This window comes from Schistosoma mansoni, chromosome 6, assembly GCF_000237925.1.
Source record: "Schistosoma mansoni strain Puerto Rico chromosome 6, complete genome".
In the NCBI taxonomy this organism is placed as follows: Eukaryota; Metazoa; Platyhelminthes; class Trematoda; order Strigeidida; family Schistosomatidae; genus Schistosoma; species Schistosoma mansoni.
Window position 1 is genome coordinate 301,662 of NC_031500.1, and position 17,992 is coordinate 319,653.

A 17,992-nucleotide genomic window follows, 5' to 3' on the forward strand; every position below is an offset into this window, starting at 1 on the left:
AGACTATGAAACCTCCACAACCAAACCATCCAGCTCAGAGAACAAACCTACATCAAAATCACCACCTGAGCTACAAATCTCCACCATCTCAAAAGTATATGTTAAAAAAATAACAGCTAAGTGATAGACCGTTTGAATACACTGAGCATTACCTGAAGTTCGTAGACGTTTACTATTGAGTAGTCTTACGATAGTGAGAAGCAAATATACAGTCCTACCTATTTATCAATGGTACATGTACTGAAGTCCGTTCGCAAAGAATAAAATCTACATATTCTAAGTCATTATGATCATAGTTGTTTGTTTGGTTTTTCTGTTTTTCGATATATTACTGAATAGTAGTAAGTAGTTTGATATATATTTAGTTATAATAGAAAAATAAGCTGACGGAGTTGATCTTATTGTTCTATCAAAATTTATAAAAGGGAGTAATTGATATACATATTTGATCAATCGTTCACTTTTCAAAGTGTTAGGCTCTATTGATTATATGGCTTGAAAGACACCCTTCCTTTTTCATTGTGCTCTTGATACTACGACTGATACCGAGGCACTTGTCAACACAGGGTTGATGAGCCTAAACTGTTTATTTTGTTTCCTTGAGTAAACCTATGTTTTCTGATAACGTCTAGTTTAGGGTTATTATTATACTTTTAAAATAGATCCCAGTAGAACATTAGAAAGTGATGTACAAAGTGATTTGGGCGGCTACTTACAACAGCTAGTCGTTGCATTGCTTCAAGCTAAACGTGATGAAATTCCATTTGAAGATGTTGAAAAAATTAGTAAAAAAGGATTGAAAAGTGTAGTTGATATGAGTCAAGTTGAACAAGATGTTGAAATATTATGGGATGCTGGTGAAGCGTAAGTATATTGCTTGTTTGTTTTTTCAATTATCAAAAAATATTTTCAGTATAACGTTGTGGAGATCGTTGAGTTTTTGATTTACATCATGAGTCGATCAATATAAGACCAGCATAGACAACCTCTAAGTACTGGTTGGCCGTTTCGTCCTAGTATAGGACTCCTAGTGCAGTGCTTCCAGGTTTTTAATAGTGGTCAAACATCGATCGATTGATGGTATATGTGCATCCTGTGCGGATTGCCTCGATATTGCCTTAAGTCACAAGCATTGTAAGTAAAGATGGGTGTTGGCTAGCAGTGGAATCTAGCACACATGTTTTTTCCTATTTGGAACTTGTCAGCTGAATGTGACTGCACTTCAGTGCTGATGTTCAATCCGGGACTAGAACCCAACACTGTTTGCTTCAACTAAGTCCTAATAGCCACTAGCTTCTGCAGTAGGGTGAAGTTTAATTCAATGTTTGTATTGGTTGTTCGATGTTTAGGACCGTAATTGACCATATTGGGATGATTTGGGGTAGGGAAATGTAGGTACTTTTAACTACTTATCCAATCTTTTAGTACACTAATTGAAGTTTGATAACATCTTATACCTCGTGTGAATTGATAAAGTAAGACAGTTAGTGCCTTAATCTAACCATAAAACTAATCACATAAAACAAATCATGAACAGAAATGTAGTCGTGACAGCACATTTTCTTCGTAGATAAATTATTACATTCTCTATCTATGTATTTTATTGAATATCAATCTGTGTTTTTTAATGATTCCTGTAGGCATCTAGGAACTGATGAAGATGCTATCATTAGGATTGTATGCGGTCGAAGTGTTTGGCATTTACAAGAGGTTTCTCATCTGTTTGAAAAGGTTTGTCTTATTTCTGTGCAACATTATGCATTCATACGTATTTACATGTATTTAATCATGTTACATATTTAATTACTCATATTTATAAGGTAATGAAAGTGATTTCATCATTGAGCTGTGAAGTTTTCATTCTTCTTCTGAATAGCATCATTAATACGTATCGTAAAGAGAAGTGAACCATTGGGGATTTCTTCAAAATTGACTAGAAGCCTGTCTTGTTGACTTGGAATTTGATTGTCTATTATCTGTAACTGTGCTATCATAGTAGGCATGTTAATTTTTATTGTTTTCTCTTTAAACTTGAGCTCTGACCTTTTATGTACTTTTGAATAGATTTGATCGATTTCTATATGTCTATCAATTGGTACTTGGTCGGAATCCCGGGCTTCTAAGAATTCCCTGGCTTTCTTTTTGTTTTCTCTGTCTAATATTTTGACTAGTTCCCAATTGAACTGATGTCCGTAATTGTCTACATGCATTCATATGAACGAAGATTTGTTGTGTCGTTTAAATGGTATTACAACAGTTGTGTACCATTTGTTTATTTAATAGTTGTGTTCACGAGCAAATTAGAGCTTGACCACCATGGAAAATTTGGAAGCACTGAATGGCCATTTCGTCCTAGTATGGGTGTCCTCGCATTCACGAGACTCGAGCCCAGGACCTTCGGTCTTGAGAGCGAGGCTTACATGATCATAATGTCAAGTGGTTACTGTAGCATATCCCAGCTTGTCAGATGAAAGAAAGACAGGTGCTAAAAGATACATAAATAAATAGATAAATAACATAACCACAACGAATAATCAATTAGAAAGACAACAACTGCGTCCGAACTGGGCATTAGGGTAAAAAGAATAGACTACTAAAGGTTACGTCTGAACTACAAGCATGACAGGGAATTATACATCATATGAAAGCTTATGGCTTGTAGAATAAACTAGGTACAAAACTAAGTGTAAGTATTTGACAAGCTTTGAATGAAGTGAAATAGTGTCTTCAAGAATAGATTCCGTTGTCTGTCATAGCTTCTTTGTTTCTCTGTTCACACCAGTTATTAATTTATTTAAACATATAATCATCGGTACACAGAGGCACCAAATACATATGTATGTTCCATATAAATCATCCAATTGGTATGAGGGCTGGAATAATCCCCGAGTGCCCAAATCGAAGCACGTTTTTTATATGAAGAGTCATTGTATATTGATTGAATATTGAAAAATGAGTTTTGCTACAAATTCATAGGCACCTATTCTGTCTTTAATAATATTCAGCTGATATGAGTAAATGTTCACCTTTTCATTTTATTCATAGAAATATGGTAAAACATTGGTTGATTCATTGGCATCTGAGACATCTGGAGATTTTGAAAGTGCTCTATTATTAATCCGTAAGATAATTATTGTAACCTGGTGTTTATTTCGATAAATCTGTCCAATCATTTATTTGTGACAGTAATTCATGACAAACAGAGATGAGGGTGTCTAGCAGTGGAATCCAGGACGCCTGTTTCATTCCATTTGGAATTCATAGGTTAGATGTACCTGCATCCCATGGTTGGAGTTTAATTTAGAACTTGAATCCAGTACCTTGCTCTGCAAAGGCCATCACTTTATGCTCTCACATGACCACGCGTATATAGCCTCTACCAGGGAAGTCCTACTCACTGCCTTCTCGCACCACGGGTGTTGTTTACGAGATTGAGAGGACGATAAGTGAATATCCGGCGCTCTAACCGGGTTGGTGGACACGGAGGGTCCACCTAAGGGAGTTGGAAAACCCCCATTCCAAACCAATGGTGTACATGGGCGGCTCCAGTATCCTGAGAGAACAAATGGTGTGTGAACCAATCGTTGGTCACCGGAAACCATGGAACTGCATCTCCTCACAATGCTCCACTGACTTGTGGATCAGATCTTTAGGTCAAAGGCTCAGGGTGTGGCTCCCTAAGAAAACCACCTGCTTCAGTCTGGACACCTGGGCAGTATCACAGCCCTCACATAAATCAAATGAGAATTGTGTGACGCATATATATCTGGTGCCTCTTTGTTGCAATATTTATGTGTTTAAACATATAAATAAAACTGGTCTTAAGGGCATTGGAGCAACGTCAGGAGATGCATTCCCATGGTAACCGGTGACCAGTACTGGATTTATATGCCATTTGTTTCCTTAGGATCCTGGAGTCCATGTGTACTATTGGTTTTGAGGGTTTTCCAACTCCTCTAGGTGGATCCCCCGTATCCACCAAACCGGTTAAAGCGCCGGATATTCGATAATTGATGGAAGATTTGTAAATAAAGTATTTAGTGTATAATTCTCATATTTCACCAAGATATTCTGTAATTGATACATGATAGATTATTCGTTGGTTGGGTGTGTTGTATTGAACGAGTATATCTTATATACAATAAAAATCGTCCATTATTCGTTTTAAGCTAACTAGCTTCCCACTAGTATTCCGAAGGAATCAAATGATATTTCAGAGAATGAATTACAATCACCCTTTTATTGTTGTGCATGTCAATTGTTCATTTACTTCTTTAATATTTCTCTTGAATATAGTAAATACTTGTTTAAATCGTCCGAAAGCTTATTCCGATTTATTGGTGAAAGCAATGAAAGGTGCCGGTACCGATGATTGTACCCTAATGCGTATTATTGTGACAAGATGTGAGGTAAGTATTAGAGGTTAATGCATTAAATATTATCTTATGTCTGTTGTGATGGACGGTGTTCGAATCTGATACTGATAGACTATGTGCTCTGCGCTAACTCCTCAACTGACTATTTGATCGAGAACACAAGAGTGAGCGGGAAAGTATATTGGGTTATCGAATAAAATGCACAAATACTCATTCGTGTATATATACAACAACAATGTTATATCTAGAACTTGTATTCTTGCTATACCACGTATATCTTCAGCACTCGAACGCTTGAATCCTATAAGTCGCGAGTTAGAAGCGAGAAGACAAGTGGAAAGGAATCTTATTCCAACCAGTGTCAAATATGATACAAAACACTGAGGTATTTATAGTTTTTAGTAGAAACGAAATCATCATTACAATCGTCCAATCCACACATATTATTTTTTTCCATTCGTCTTATCGGGAAACTACACGTTGAGTTTCTAAAATATTCTTCCTTGAATTTCCCCGGGAGCCGTCCCCACATAACAATGGCTAATAAACACCCTTAAAAGAAACAATTAGAATAAAAGAAACAGTACCTCCTAAGACAAATACTCAGCCTATTTTGATTTGATAGATAACATGTACCCCCTAATTAAATGTCTTGTTATGGTTGAGTTCAATGAAGGAGCTTGTTTTTATTTATTTCAGGAGTCTTAAATCAGTTTGCCTTCGTGACCTTGATTATGATAGGTTATCCTTGTAGATTTCATCTGATCCTTAGCTGTTTATATCTTCAAGTTGATCGTTTTATTCCACTGACTTTTGGCCAAGTTATTTCTTGACGTTACTGAATTTTTGCATATACAAATCTCTTATATACAGAGAAAACTATATAGTAAATGTTACACTGAACAAAAGCTAACTTCTGTCATTATATATATATATATACTTCCAGGACAAGAAGAATCTAATTAACCTTCAATATCTAACCATTCAGTTGTTGTTCTGGTTGTTGCTGTGTACTCTGTTTTAATTTCTTACAAGGTTCTGAGACAACAAAAGGTCTCAATATTTCAATTTCCAAGTTGGATTACATAACTCGAGTTCTCCGGTAGCCATCCCCACAAAACAATGGCTAATAAACACCCTTAACGAACAAGTAGAATGACTGGTCAAACTGATATGCTTGATGCTATTACGAGTTCACCTTACTCGGAACCAAGATCAAAGATATAGTGACACGATATGCTATTCTAATCCTCAGCTATTTTTGTCTTCCAGTTAATCGTTTTGTTCCATTGACTTTTGGCCAAGTTATTTCTTGACGTTACTGATTCTCTGCATATAATAATGATAATGATGATACATATAAAAATGATATATAATGATAAAACTTTTACTAGCTTAATGCAATATAATTTACTATTAATGAACAAGTAAAGGTATAAGTATGTACATCAAACTAACTGATTCATACAGATGACTAAACACTTTTTCTTTTAAAGTTAACCTTGAATTTATTTGACTTGACATTGATTAATTAAACGTACTTGTTATTATTTAGCGAATAGAATTACAGTCTGAAGGTCAAATAGTTACATATAACCAAGCAGTAACCTTGAGTGTTGACCCCTTTATTTATCAACCTTGAATTTATTTAACTTAATACTGATTGGTCAAACTGATATGCTTGATGCTATTTACGACTACACCTTACCCGGAATGAAGGTCAAAGGCACAGTAACATGATAGGCTGATTCTAATCCGTTATCCCTGGCCCTGCTAACTAGATCAAGAAGTCTTGATGTGGCGTAGAGAATGTATTCTACAAGCACCTAGAAAATACAATGGGTCACTAAGTACGCAAATCAAGCTTATTGAAACAATGATAGAAACACCTTTGGGAAAGCCACAAAATGGCATAACAAAAGAATTCATCAACCAATGACAGTCAAGGATTTCAGAGTGGATGGGAAATACATAAGCTTTAGGTCAACTAAGCGTCTCTTAGCGCGAAAACAGAAAATTCAAAATTTCAAAACAAATTAAGACTTTTTCCAAGTAATTTCTGGGGATCTGACGTCCTCAACCAAATAGCTTTGAGTTTTATTTCATATTTTGTTTTAATCACCTCTTCTTCTAGTATATCTCTTTTCTTTATCCATCATTTTGCCTCTTTTTAGTTTGATTTAGGAAGTATTTGTATAGAATTTCAAAAAAGTCAGGGAAGTACACTTGAAGATTGGATACGTAATGAAACATCTGGTGATTATCAACGACTTCTATTAGCATTAATTGGTGCTGAATGGCAATAAAGAAGAATCAGAAGAGGAACATTTTGTCAAAAAGACGAAAAAAAGAAACCCAATTCAACATAACAAAGTTCACTGTTTAAAGAAATGCTTTCCGTTTCTTAATTAATTCATTAAAAGTTATTTATTTTATCATCTAACAATCACCCTTCTTCATCAGTATTTCATTAACAATACTTTTAAATATAAAACGTAACTGATGAATGCTTCATTGATAAAAGAAGGGATTGATGTAAATATGGGAGGTAAAAAGAGATGCCTTATCATGGTGTATTAGATGTTACAGAGGAATCTACTGATTATTAATAAGTAGTCTGTAAGATATATTTAGATAAAATGTATTGTATTGAATCTTAGATTAGAGATATACTGTTAAATTCAGTTTTAGGTGTGCACTTCTGATGAGTCCCATACTAAGATGAATCGGCTGTCCAGTGCTTCCAGGTATTCAATGATGGTCTAACATTGATCGATTCATGATCTCAATTAAAATTCTGTCTTATCACAAACTAGGTTTCATCAAAGCTGCTTTCTAGTATGGGACTACTCAGCAGTGTGTATCCATGATCATGCACTCGGGACTCGAATCCGAGACGAACGTTTAACCTCTAGGTGATTGGGCCGGAATTCGACGTTGTTGCGTGTTTTAACCCCATTAATGATGATCAATAAATTATAGGTCCCATTTGCTTCATGCATACTCTTGACTATTATAGTTAATAAAAACAGGAAGTGAAAGTTCAAATACTAGTAGTGTTTAAAGTACGTGTTTATACTCAACGGACAGCAGACAAACGGTGAGTATCTGGATAAACCACTGGATCTAGTAGCATATCAACCTGCATACTGAAAGTCCTAGGTTTAATTCGTACGAGCGGCGTCGTGGATGTGCATCACTGAGGTGTCACATACTAGAACCAAACGACCGTCAATGACTTTCAGGTTTTCAACGGCGGTCTAACTAGAATCGGTTCGTAATTTGAATGAAACTCAATAATCTCCAGAACCCTATATTTAGAATTTAGGGAACATTAATCAAGACTCAACTTACAGAAGTAATGTACAAAATACATATAAGTAAACTTACAAATTTAAAAAAGTCACACACATTACAAGAGTATGCAGATAGTGACTGGTTTAGAAGGTTAACTGAACAAAACAATCAATCAAATCAAAATAACTCGTCTGTTCAGAAGCTAAAATAAGCTCATGTAGGAGTTACGCTAATGAGATTCTGATGAACAAAATGAAGAAGTCATAGTAACCATCCATTTTGTAACCATAAAAGTAACTCTTTTTAATGTATTCAAAGTGTTATATCTAGAGCTTTGATTCTTACTATGCCGCGTACTACTAGACTACTTGAACTATCGAACCCGCAACGTCGCAAGAGAGAAGACAGAAGACTAGTGGGTAGGAATTTTATTCCCCAAACAGTGTCAAAATATAGTACAGAAATCTCATGTATTATAGTTTTTGGCTGAAAGTAAATCATCATTTCAGACAGCCAATAGGCACAAAGGGGTCATTCTTATCCATCCAATAGGGAAGCTACACGTCGAAATTCTAGAATATTCCCCTAGCAGTGACTGGATGGAATGTCTTCGGCTCTTTCTAGACTTCCTGAGGCTTCCTAGAGTTTGCCAACGAGCCATCCTTACACAAAGCCTTACCTCTATTAGTACACAAGATATACTGACGTGGCTATAATTTGTGGATGAACCAATAAAATTAAGGACAGCTAGTCTTGGATTTGTGCGCAAAATTCATTCAACCACATATTTAAATACCAACTCGGTATCATAGCTGATGTATGTTCGTGATGGAAATCTTTAGTTAAACACATAATCTTAAATTCTAACTCTAAACCCTACTCCTAATTTATCATAATAACTTGGGACTCTCTCTTGACACTGGTACGTCGACAAATTGTCTCAAAGTCACTCTGACGTCGCTCGGAGGTCCCTCATAAATTATAGTCCCAACGATGAAAGATCATAATCTTACGACCAGGACCACATGGAATGACGGTTTGATGGTAACTAATTAGAGAATCATTACCAAAGTCCCACGTTTCTTATTTCTCATATTATCCTACTTGGAAAATTAATTGTATCAGGAACTAGATGCAGAAAGAGTAGTAGTAACATCACAAAGTGGTCTTAATTAAATTGCCGTTGAGAACCAATAATCATTTTACAACTGTTTTGTCCTAAAATAAAACACATCAACAGTTCTCATTTCCAAGTCTATATAAGGGGTTGAACACAAGACCTGAGGTCTCGAGAGCGAACGTCTAACTTTTGAACCGCTGAGCAAAAGACCCGATAGTTTATATATCAAAATTCAATTAGCTAGCGATATTGTGTAGCCATCTTCCATTGCCTGCTGTGGATAACTGTCTCAAACCCAAAATGGTTGAACTCCGATGGTCATGACTGCTTACTACAACTGAGGTAATTTCCCCTCACTAGTGAGTACATAATAATTATCAGTATTGAGGTTTGTACAGATTGTTAAGTGTTATCGAGACCACAAACCAAACTAAGTTAGATGAACATTGAAAACCAGAAGGTACTGAACATGTGCTCACTAGTGACTAATGAAATGTAGTCGAGTCGGGTATGAGGTAGTTACCCACTGAAGACAATCGAAAGTGGATGGTTGATACGGCGAATTGATTAAAGTCAGATATTTAAACCATTGGGTACTTGCTTAGTAGTCTGAAAGTTAAAGTCTGGCCATGAGACCTGAAGATCCTGGGTTCGATTAAATGTGCTGTGATCGTCGATACACAATGCTAAGTACTTATATACTAGAATGAAATAGACATCTACTGATTCCGGAATTTCTATGGTTATATAGTTTGGGTTGGTTTATGATCCCAACCAAAAATTTATTACATACATAACCATGATATACACGGTACAAATATGAATGATAACTTTGTAATTAATTAACATATGTATGTAGCATCATTGATGAACACAGTGGATCTGATGCAGATGTGAAAACGCGGATCGGCAAAGCAAGAGCAGCATATTCACAACTGAAGAACATCTGGAACTGAAAACGATTGTCAACCAACACCAAGATCGGAATTTTCAATACAAATGTCAAGGCAGTTCTACTGTATGAAGCGGAGACGTAGAGAACTACGAAAGCCATCATCCAGAAGATACAGGTGTTTATTGACAGTTGTCTACGCAAGATACTTCGGATCTGATGGCCAGACACTATCAGCAACAAGTTACTGTGGGAGACAGCAAACCAGATTCCATCTAGTGGAGGGAGAAATCAGGAAGAAGTGCTCGAAGTGGATAGGACACGCATTGAGGGAATCACCCAACTGCATCACAAGGCAAGCTCTCTTATGGAGTCCTGAAGGCAAAAGAAGAGGAAAACCAAAGAACACATTACGCTGAGAATTGGAAACAGACATGAGAAGAATGAACAAAAGTTGGATAGAACTAGAAAAGAAGGATCAGGACAGAGTGGGTTGGAGAATGCTGGTCGGCGTCCTATGCTCCATTGTGAGTAACAGGCGTAAGTAAGTAAGTAATGCATGTAGCAATAGCTAATAATTTATATAAAATCTTACAGTTAGGATAACATGTAAATACCGTAACTGATTCATTAATGTACAAGAAGATAACTTTCAAAGCTTCACATATTGAGATGAAACGTTTATTCAATGATACCTCAATTGGACCTAATCTATGATTGTGGTGTGTGTTACTGATGTTGACAGATATACGTAGTATATATCATCAATCGAAAATGAAATGTCTGGAGGCAGAACGTTAAGAAGATCGAAGAGAAAAGAACGAGAACAGAGGGTGGTTGGTGTGGAAACGAAAGAATAACCAAGTCTGAGACGATTGATTGACAGTTTGCATAATGCGGTATTTACTGTATAGTTCTCCGATTTTACCAAGAGATTGTCCCCACTTATTCAGTACTATTTTCATCTAATAGTACCGAAATTGAGCTTAGTCTGTGATAAATACTAACTGGAAACTAAAACTGGTCACTATTAAACTCTGACATAAAGTCACCAACTAAGTGAATGGATGGTATATTTGGTAGGTTTCTGGTAACAGAATCCAACAAGCATATGTATTCATCTTTAAGAATAATCGACCAGATAGTTCTGTATCCTACTGTTGAGGATGTTAAATCCCCAGAACTTACTTGGTAAATGGCCTTATTTTGTAATTTTATTTTGAAAATTTGAATTTCTTTGTTTTCGCGCCAAAAGCGCTCTTTTCACCTTCGAGTCAAATTTCCCACTTGCAAAATATCTTCAATTCTATTGGTCCGTTGTATCTTTGAGTGTGCTATTTTGTAATGCTGCCCAAGGACAATTTATTGCTGTAAATATACGTTTGATTTTTTTTCCCTTACGATTGCTGTCCCTCTGGTTGCTACGGAATATATTTTCCCCGCTTCAAACTTGAACTTCTTACTCTAGTTAGCTGGGTCTGGGACGCATCAGAATAGCTAGGTTATCGGTCTCTGGTCACAAATCTTTGTTCCGTTCGCCAACTAGTGAATTCAAAACGCTTCAGATATAACACCTACATTGAGACTCTTATGTCTCTGACTTTTAACAATCACATATTATTCCTTGAACTACTGAGCTTTGATTGTTAAAAACTTAAATGAATGGGTATGAAGGTATTATTCACATTCATGACTTTAAGTGATCAGTCTCTATTTGAATGTTTAGATGTAATACAAAATGACTACATTAATATATTAATTTTATTAAAACAATATCCCAAGTTATTCGTGTGAACTTGATGTTTTATAGTTTATCAATGGAAAATAAAAAGTATCTTCAATGTTCCCACAGTATCTGATCAATTAGGATCAGTCAATTGTCACAGACTTCATTGTATCTCATGGAGCCCGCTCAGTGGTCTGTTGGTTAAGCGCTCGCACGCGAGACTTATGAGTCCTGGGTTCGAATCTTGTGAGGCAGGATCGTGGATGCGCACTGCTGAGGAGTCCTATACTGGAACGAAACGGCCGTCCAGTGCTTTCAAGTATTCCATGGTGTTCTAGCTTCAATTGACTCGTGATGTCAACTATTGAAATAAAATTCAAAATAATTCATGTGAACTTGATGTTTTATAGTTTATCAATGGAAAACAAAAAGTATCTTCAATGTTCCCACAGTATCTAATCTCATATTTTGATCTAAACAATTACACATTAAAATTTCACATCAATTACGGAATTCTTTATGTCACAATATAACTCGATCCATAATATGGTGATGACTATCAATAAAGAATGTGACCAGTAGAATATTGATCAATTCTCACCCCTGTATTTTAGTTTCACTGACCAAGATGGGACATACTATGTATTTGAGTGAGTAGTTGTATCCTTCGTAAGTTCGAATACAATTACTCAATCGTATCAGATATTCGGTTTCATGTTAGTTGTGTGGTATGGGCTACTTATATCGACATAAGTAGTATATACCGTGAGTCAGGAATAAAATATCTGGCAACAGAGAATTGAGAATATCGAGAAGGGAAGAATAGAAACAGAAATCCAGAAACAATGAAGTTTGAGATAATTAATGAACATTTTGCAAATGAAATATCAGAATATGGTTTTTCTATTTTATCGAACCACTTTGTATTATATACTATGTTGTCCAACTTGCATCCAATGTGTTTAACCGATACCAACCACCTCGAGGTTGCATTTTTTATCATTTCTAGGGTAATTTGAATGACTCTACCGGTCCCCCACATTATAGGAACATTCCATGAACCTAAATTAATGGTTGGTCTGGTTGTCAGAAGGGACATCAGCCTCGTGACTTCCGAAGTAACTCGGATTTCACCATGTTGCGTCATAACCCTTGTAAATGAAGACCTTCTAACTCTCAGGGTAGATTTTAAATAGTCTGAATAAATTTTTCTGGTTAGCGTTTTTTTAGCGATTTAATTCTGTACGGGATGGTGTCGCTAAACCCATGTCTAACTCTTCTCCTTTATCCGGGCTCGGAACCGGCAGTAACTTCAGAGGGACTCTAGGTGGAGTTCCAAATCTATCAAGGATAACCAACATTATTAAAGAAAGCGAAAGCGAAAAAATTCGATTGTATCACTTCAACCAGAAGTTTGAGCTGATGATTTCATGTCGAACATCAATTAAAACCTTACAATTAACCCGTCAAACTCAGAAAACAAAAGTTCACTATAATATCTGTACGGAAAGTAGAGACGTAATAAATATTAAAAAAATACGGACTTGCATAGTTGGAAGCATGAGTCAATTGAAGCTGGACCACCAAGAAAAACCTGGAAGCACTAGACGGCCGTTTCGTCCTATTGTGGGACTCCTCAGCAGTGCGCAACCACGATCCCGCCTCGCGAGATTCGAACTCATGACCTAAGACGAAACGGCCGTCCAATGCTTCCAGGTTTTCCTTGGTGGTCTAGCTTCAATTGGCTCATGCTTTCAACTATGAAAATACTGAAATCTTCACAAAACCCCTTCTGATAATAAAAATACGGACTATTAAGACAAACTGTTTTTCTTAGGAAATATATATATATTTTTACTACAGAAATCGACAAAACATTGTCACAAATCACTCAAACTACTAACTATTAGTTAATAGTATAATTAGTACACAAAAAATAGAACAAGGTCTCAATCCATTTTAAAACTGTTCCTTTAACAAAGAAAGTTTTCTCGTTTACAATTAATTAATCTCTGGGCGGTGGGTGATCAATGCCATTTGTGTCAGATCCTTCCTAGTGCATTGAATCCTATCGACCAAGTCACAATGTGACCTAGTCTAGTCTAGATGAATCGACATTGCGCACACTATGTTGAGATTAGATGGTAGTTCAAGGTAGTCGACAGTTTTCTAATAAGGCAGTTATTATTTATGAATCATCTATTCATATTATATGAAGTGATTTTTGATTTGAGTTTTAGTTTTTAAACATAATTGAGATATCTTACGACATATCAGGACATATCCTTCACTCTTACCAGCTCTGCCTTGCTCTCAAACTCGTTCATCAGGAAGCTTAGCACATCTCCGTTCTCAAATTCCTTCAGCCATGAAATTTTCATACTTGGTGGAGGCAGCGATCTTGAATGTAGTGAAGGAGAACACAAGCGAGGACAACTGATTATATTGAGCACAAAATTACAAAGTTCATAAAATAGACAAAACTCCAATACTTCATTTGTAAAATGTTCATTAATTGTTTCAGACTTTATTGTTCCTATAATTTCCATATCAATTACTCTCTGTTCCATCTCTTCCCTCATAAATCTTCTCAACCTCCTGACTAGCTGTTATAACATGTGACCAAGTGAACGCCTAGTTAATGTATAACGTGACAGGACCGCCAATCAGAGAGCAGCGAATTATCGATCAGACTAAATGACACACGGAAACCGTACGAATAGTCTAGAGTACTTATCGGTCCTGCTTTCTAGCAAGCCCAGCCAGTTAAGTCCAGAACACCAAGAACAGCCTCTGCGGTATGAATCTAATATCTCAAACATACTCTGGCTTTATATACCAAACAGATAGATCACATCGTACCATAAAATAAGAAACAACATTCGTACAAGATCTAACCTAATGTGGCTGTGAATAAGGGAGACAGTAATCGATAGACAGGGCATAACCTAAGAACAATAATCGTATAATAATAGTTCATAGTTCAAAATAAAGCTTATAAAAGGGGGGACATGAATATGAATAGTTTAGTTATTTAGCGATTATACGATAAAAGCCCCCAAATGCCCTGGTACGGCCGAGAGTGGGGAGAGCTTGCTCTCCCTCTCGAAATGCTCTCACATGACCACGCGTATATAGCCTCTGCCAGGGAAGTCCTACTCACTGCCTTCTCGTGGTGGGGGTGTTTTGATTACGAAATTAAGAGGACGCAAAACGAATTCCGGCGCTTTAACCGAGTTGGTGGACATGGAAAACTGGACCATCCAGCTCAGAGAACAAAACTCCATCAAAATAATATTGATCTATAAATGCATTCCAAAAGTTACTATTCACTATTGTTGTCAAAACATAACACTACCATAATATACTACTTATATCAACATAAATAACACAAACCATTACTTACTTTCTGGTTAGCGTTTTTTTTTAAGCGAGTTGGTTTTCTACAGGATAGGGTCGCTAACCCCATACCCAGTCCTCCTCCTTTACCCGAGTTTGGGACCGGGAGTAGCCCCTGGAGGAGTTACAGGCGGAATTAACACAAACCATAATAGAACTTTAAAATTTCACATCATTCTATATTCTTATTTTTTATATATTAACTTAACAATTTCCATCACATGAATTAGGTAGGCTATTATTACCTAGGTTCTCGTCAATAATTTCATTCCATTTAAACAATCATCAATTGAAATCTTAATGATTCATTGAACATTGAGCAACAACAACAACAAGGACGATAACAACAACAACAACCGCAATTGAACGTCACATTGAATTCAAGTTTAAACAAAAACATTGAACATAATCAATCAATATTTCACAATTGAATGATTATAATAAGAACAGGAAATTGATTTTGTTTTAATTTAATCAACCATTAAATAATCAAATTTGAAAGAAAATATTTATGATATAAAGTAAAGTATATTTAAGGTTAAAGAAGGTTGGATTTCGTAAGGATCGATCGTGTGCAGATCAAATCGTAACTGTACGGATCATTGTAGAACAATCAATTGAATGGAATTCATCACCCCAAATGCCCTGGTACGGCCGAGAGAGGGGAGAGTCCGCTCTCCCTCTCCAAATGCTCTCACATGGCCACGCGAATATATAGTCTCTGTCAGGGAAGTCCTACTCACTACATTCTCGTGGCGGGAGTATTGTTTACGAAAGTGAGAGGACGAAGAGCGAATGTCCAGCGCTTTAACCGGGTTGGTGGACATGGAGGGTCCACCTAGGGAAGTTGGAAAACCATGATTCCAAACCAATGGTGCACATGGGCTTCAGGATCTTGATGGAACGAATGGCGTATGAACCTATTGTTGGTCACTGGCTACCATGGGACTGCATCTCCTCATGATGCTCCACTGCCTTGTGGATCAGATCTTTAGGTCAAAGGCTCGAGGTGTGGCCTCCTAAGAAAACCACCTGCTTCAATCTGGACACCTGGACAGTATCTCAGCCCTCACACAAATCAAATGAGATTTGTGTGGCGCATATTTATCTGGTGCTTTTTGTACCAATATTTATGTGTTTAAATAAAGTAAAATAAAATCACTCTACAACAACTTCATTGACTAAGAGAAAACATTTGATAGTGTGAACAGGAAAACACTATGAAGGCTTCTTCGACACTACGGAGTGCCTGCCTGAGAAGATAGTCAATATCATACGGAATTCCTATGATGGATTAAACTGCTAAATCATCCATGGAGGACAACTCACCGACTCATTCGAGGTAAAGACCGGTGTCAGGCAAGGTTGATTACTCTCATGCAATATAACTTCCTTTTATATATATAGAAAACTTTCCAGCATATAATTTATTCAATTTCACAAATGAACAACCTTTACCAGTTTGAAATAATCATAACATTGATTTAACTTTTTACCTAATTAACACACTAACAATTACTTAATTATCAGAAGGGTTTTTTTTGGAGATTTTAGTAATTTTATATAGTTGAGATCATGAGTCAATTGAAGCTAGACCACCATGGAGAACCTGGATATACTGGAAGGCCGTTTTGTCCTCTTGTGGGACTCCTCAGCAGTGTGCATCCATGATCCCGCCTCACGAGATTCCAACCCAGGACCTATCAGTCTATCGGTTAAGTAATCGCGCGCGAAACTGATAGGTCCTGTGTTCGAATCTCCCAAGGCGGGATCATGGATGCACACTACTGAGGAGTCCCACAATAGGACGAAACCGTCATCCAGTGTTTCCAGGTTTTCTATGGTGGTCTAGCTTCAATTGATTCATGATCTCAATTATATAAAATTACTTAATTACTTATGTCTGTTACACTTCATCGTAGAGCATAGATCATCTACCAGCATTCTTCATCCAACATTATCCTACCTAATCCTTTCTAATTGTTTCCAGTTACTACTCATCTTCTGTTTCCATATCTCAACTTAGTGTGTTCTTTAGCTTGTCTCTTTTCTGTATCTCTTTACAATTCCAAGTTAATACTTGTTTCATAATACATATATGTCCTATCTAACATCCAATATCTTTACCACACATTAACAAATCTCTTCTATGTATATATGTCTATCTATTCAAGTCAATGATTTCCCTTAGTTTCTAAACGAATATTTAATGTAGAAAACGAAGGGATGATTTCGATTGTATCCTTTCATAATAATCATAGGGATAAATACGATATTCCTGCCAAATTAATTTTTTTTTGTAATACCGATAATCATTTCTCAAGGTTATCTATCTGAATTCTGATTGGTTCATTGAATATTGACAAATCAACTGTATATCAATTTGATTAACATTATGATATAAGCTTAAATAGTTGATTATATAATCATACTGATTATACAAACAATTACAGGTAATCAAGATTATGTTTCATTTATATTGTGATTTCCTTTTTTTTGGTTTTGGTTATTATAATCTATGTTGATCCATTTAAGAATAACAGGAGTAAGTAAGTAAGTAGATAGGTAGGTAGGTTGGTGGGTAGGTAAGTAAGTAAGTAAGTAAGTAAGTGAGTGAGTGAGTGAGTGAGTGAGTGAGTGAGTAGGTAAGTAAGTAAGTAAGTAAGTGAGTGAGTGAGTGAGTGAGTGAGTGAGTGAGTGAGTGAGTGAGTGAGTGAGTGAGTGAGTGAGTGAGTGAGTGAGTGAGTGAGTGAGTGAGTGAGTGAGTGAGTGAGTGAGTGAGTGAGTGAGTGAGTGAGTGAGTGAGTGAGTGAGTGAGTGAGTGAGTGAGTGAGTGAGTAGGTAAGTAAGTAAGTAAGTAAGTAAGTAAGTAAGTAAGTAAGCAAGTAAGTAAGTAAGGTAAAGTAAAGTAAAGTAATGATTGTTCATTCTACGTACCATGGACTAGATAGTTTTCCTTTTATACTGATTATAAAAGTTGACTTCGATTACTGAATGAGTTTAAGACTTATTCATAGAAATACTTAGTTTATTTGATACTGTTATAACTTGTAGCTTGAATGCCCTGTTGATGTATAATGTGATAATACCGCCGATTAGAGGGCAGTGATTTATCGATCGGACCAATGACACACGGAAACCGTACGAGCAGTCTAGAGTCCTCATCGGTCCTTCTCGCTGCC

At 36.4% G+C, this 17,992-nt stretch overlaps 1 protein-coding gene across 1 annotated transcript in view; it reads left to right on the plus strand.

Moving 5' to 3' along the window:
- Positions 1 to 6,884, plus strand: part of Smp_074140 (putative annexin) — a 22,442-nt gene extending 15,558 nt beyond the window's left edge. The window contains exons 5-9 of the mRNA XM_018797854.1: positions 663 to 864; positions 1,641 to 1,731; positions 3,046 to 3,121; positions 4,297 to 4,409; positions 6,551 to 6,884. Coding sequence (XP_018652854.1) covers positions 663 to 864; positions 1,641 to 1,731; positions 3,046 to 3,121; positions 4,297 to 4,409; positions 6,551 to 6,682 — 614 coding nt within the window. The 3' untranslated portion in view covers positions 6,683 to 6,884. The remainder of the gene's footprint in view (positions 1 to 662; positions 865 to 1,640; positions 1,732 to 3,045; positions 3,122 to 4,296; positions 4,410 to 6,550) is intronic.
- The last annotated feature ends 11,108 nt before the right edge of the window (positions 6,885 to 17,992 follow it).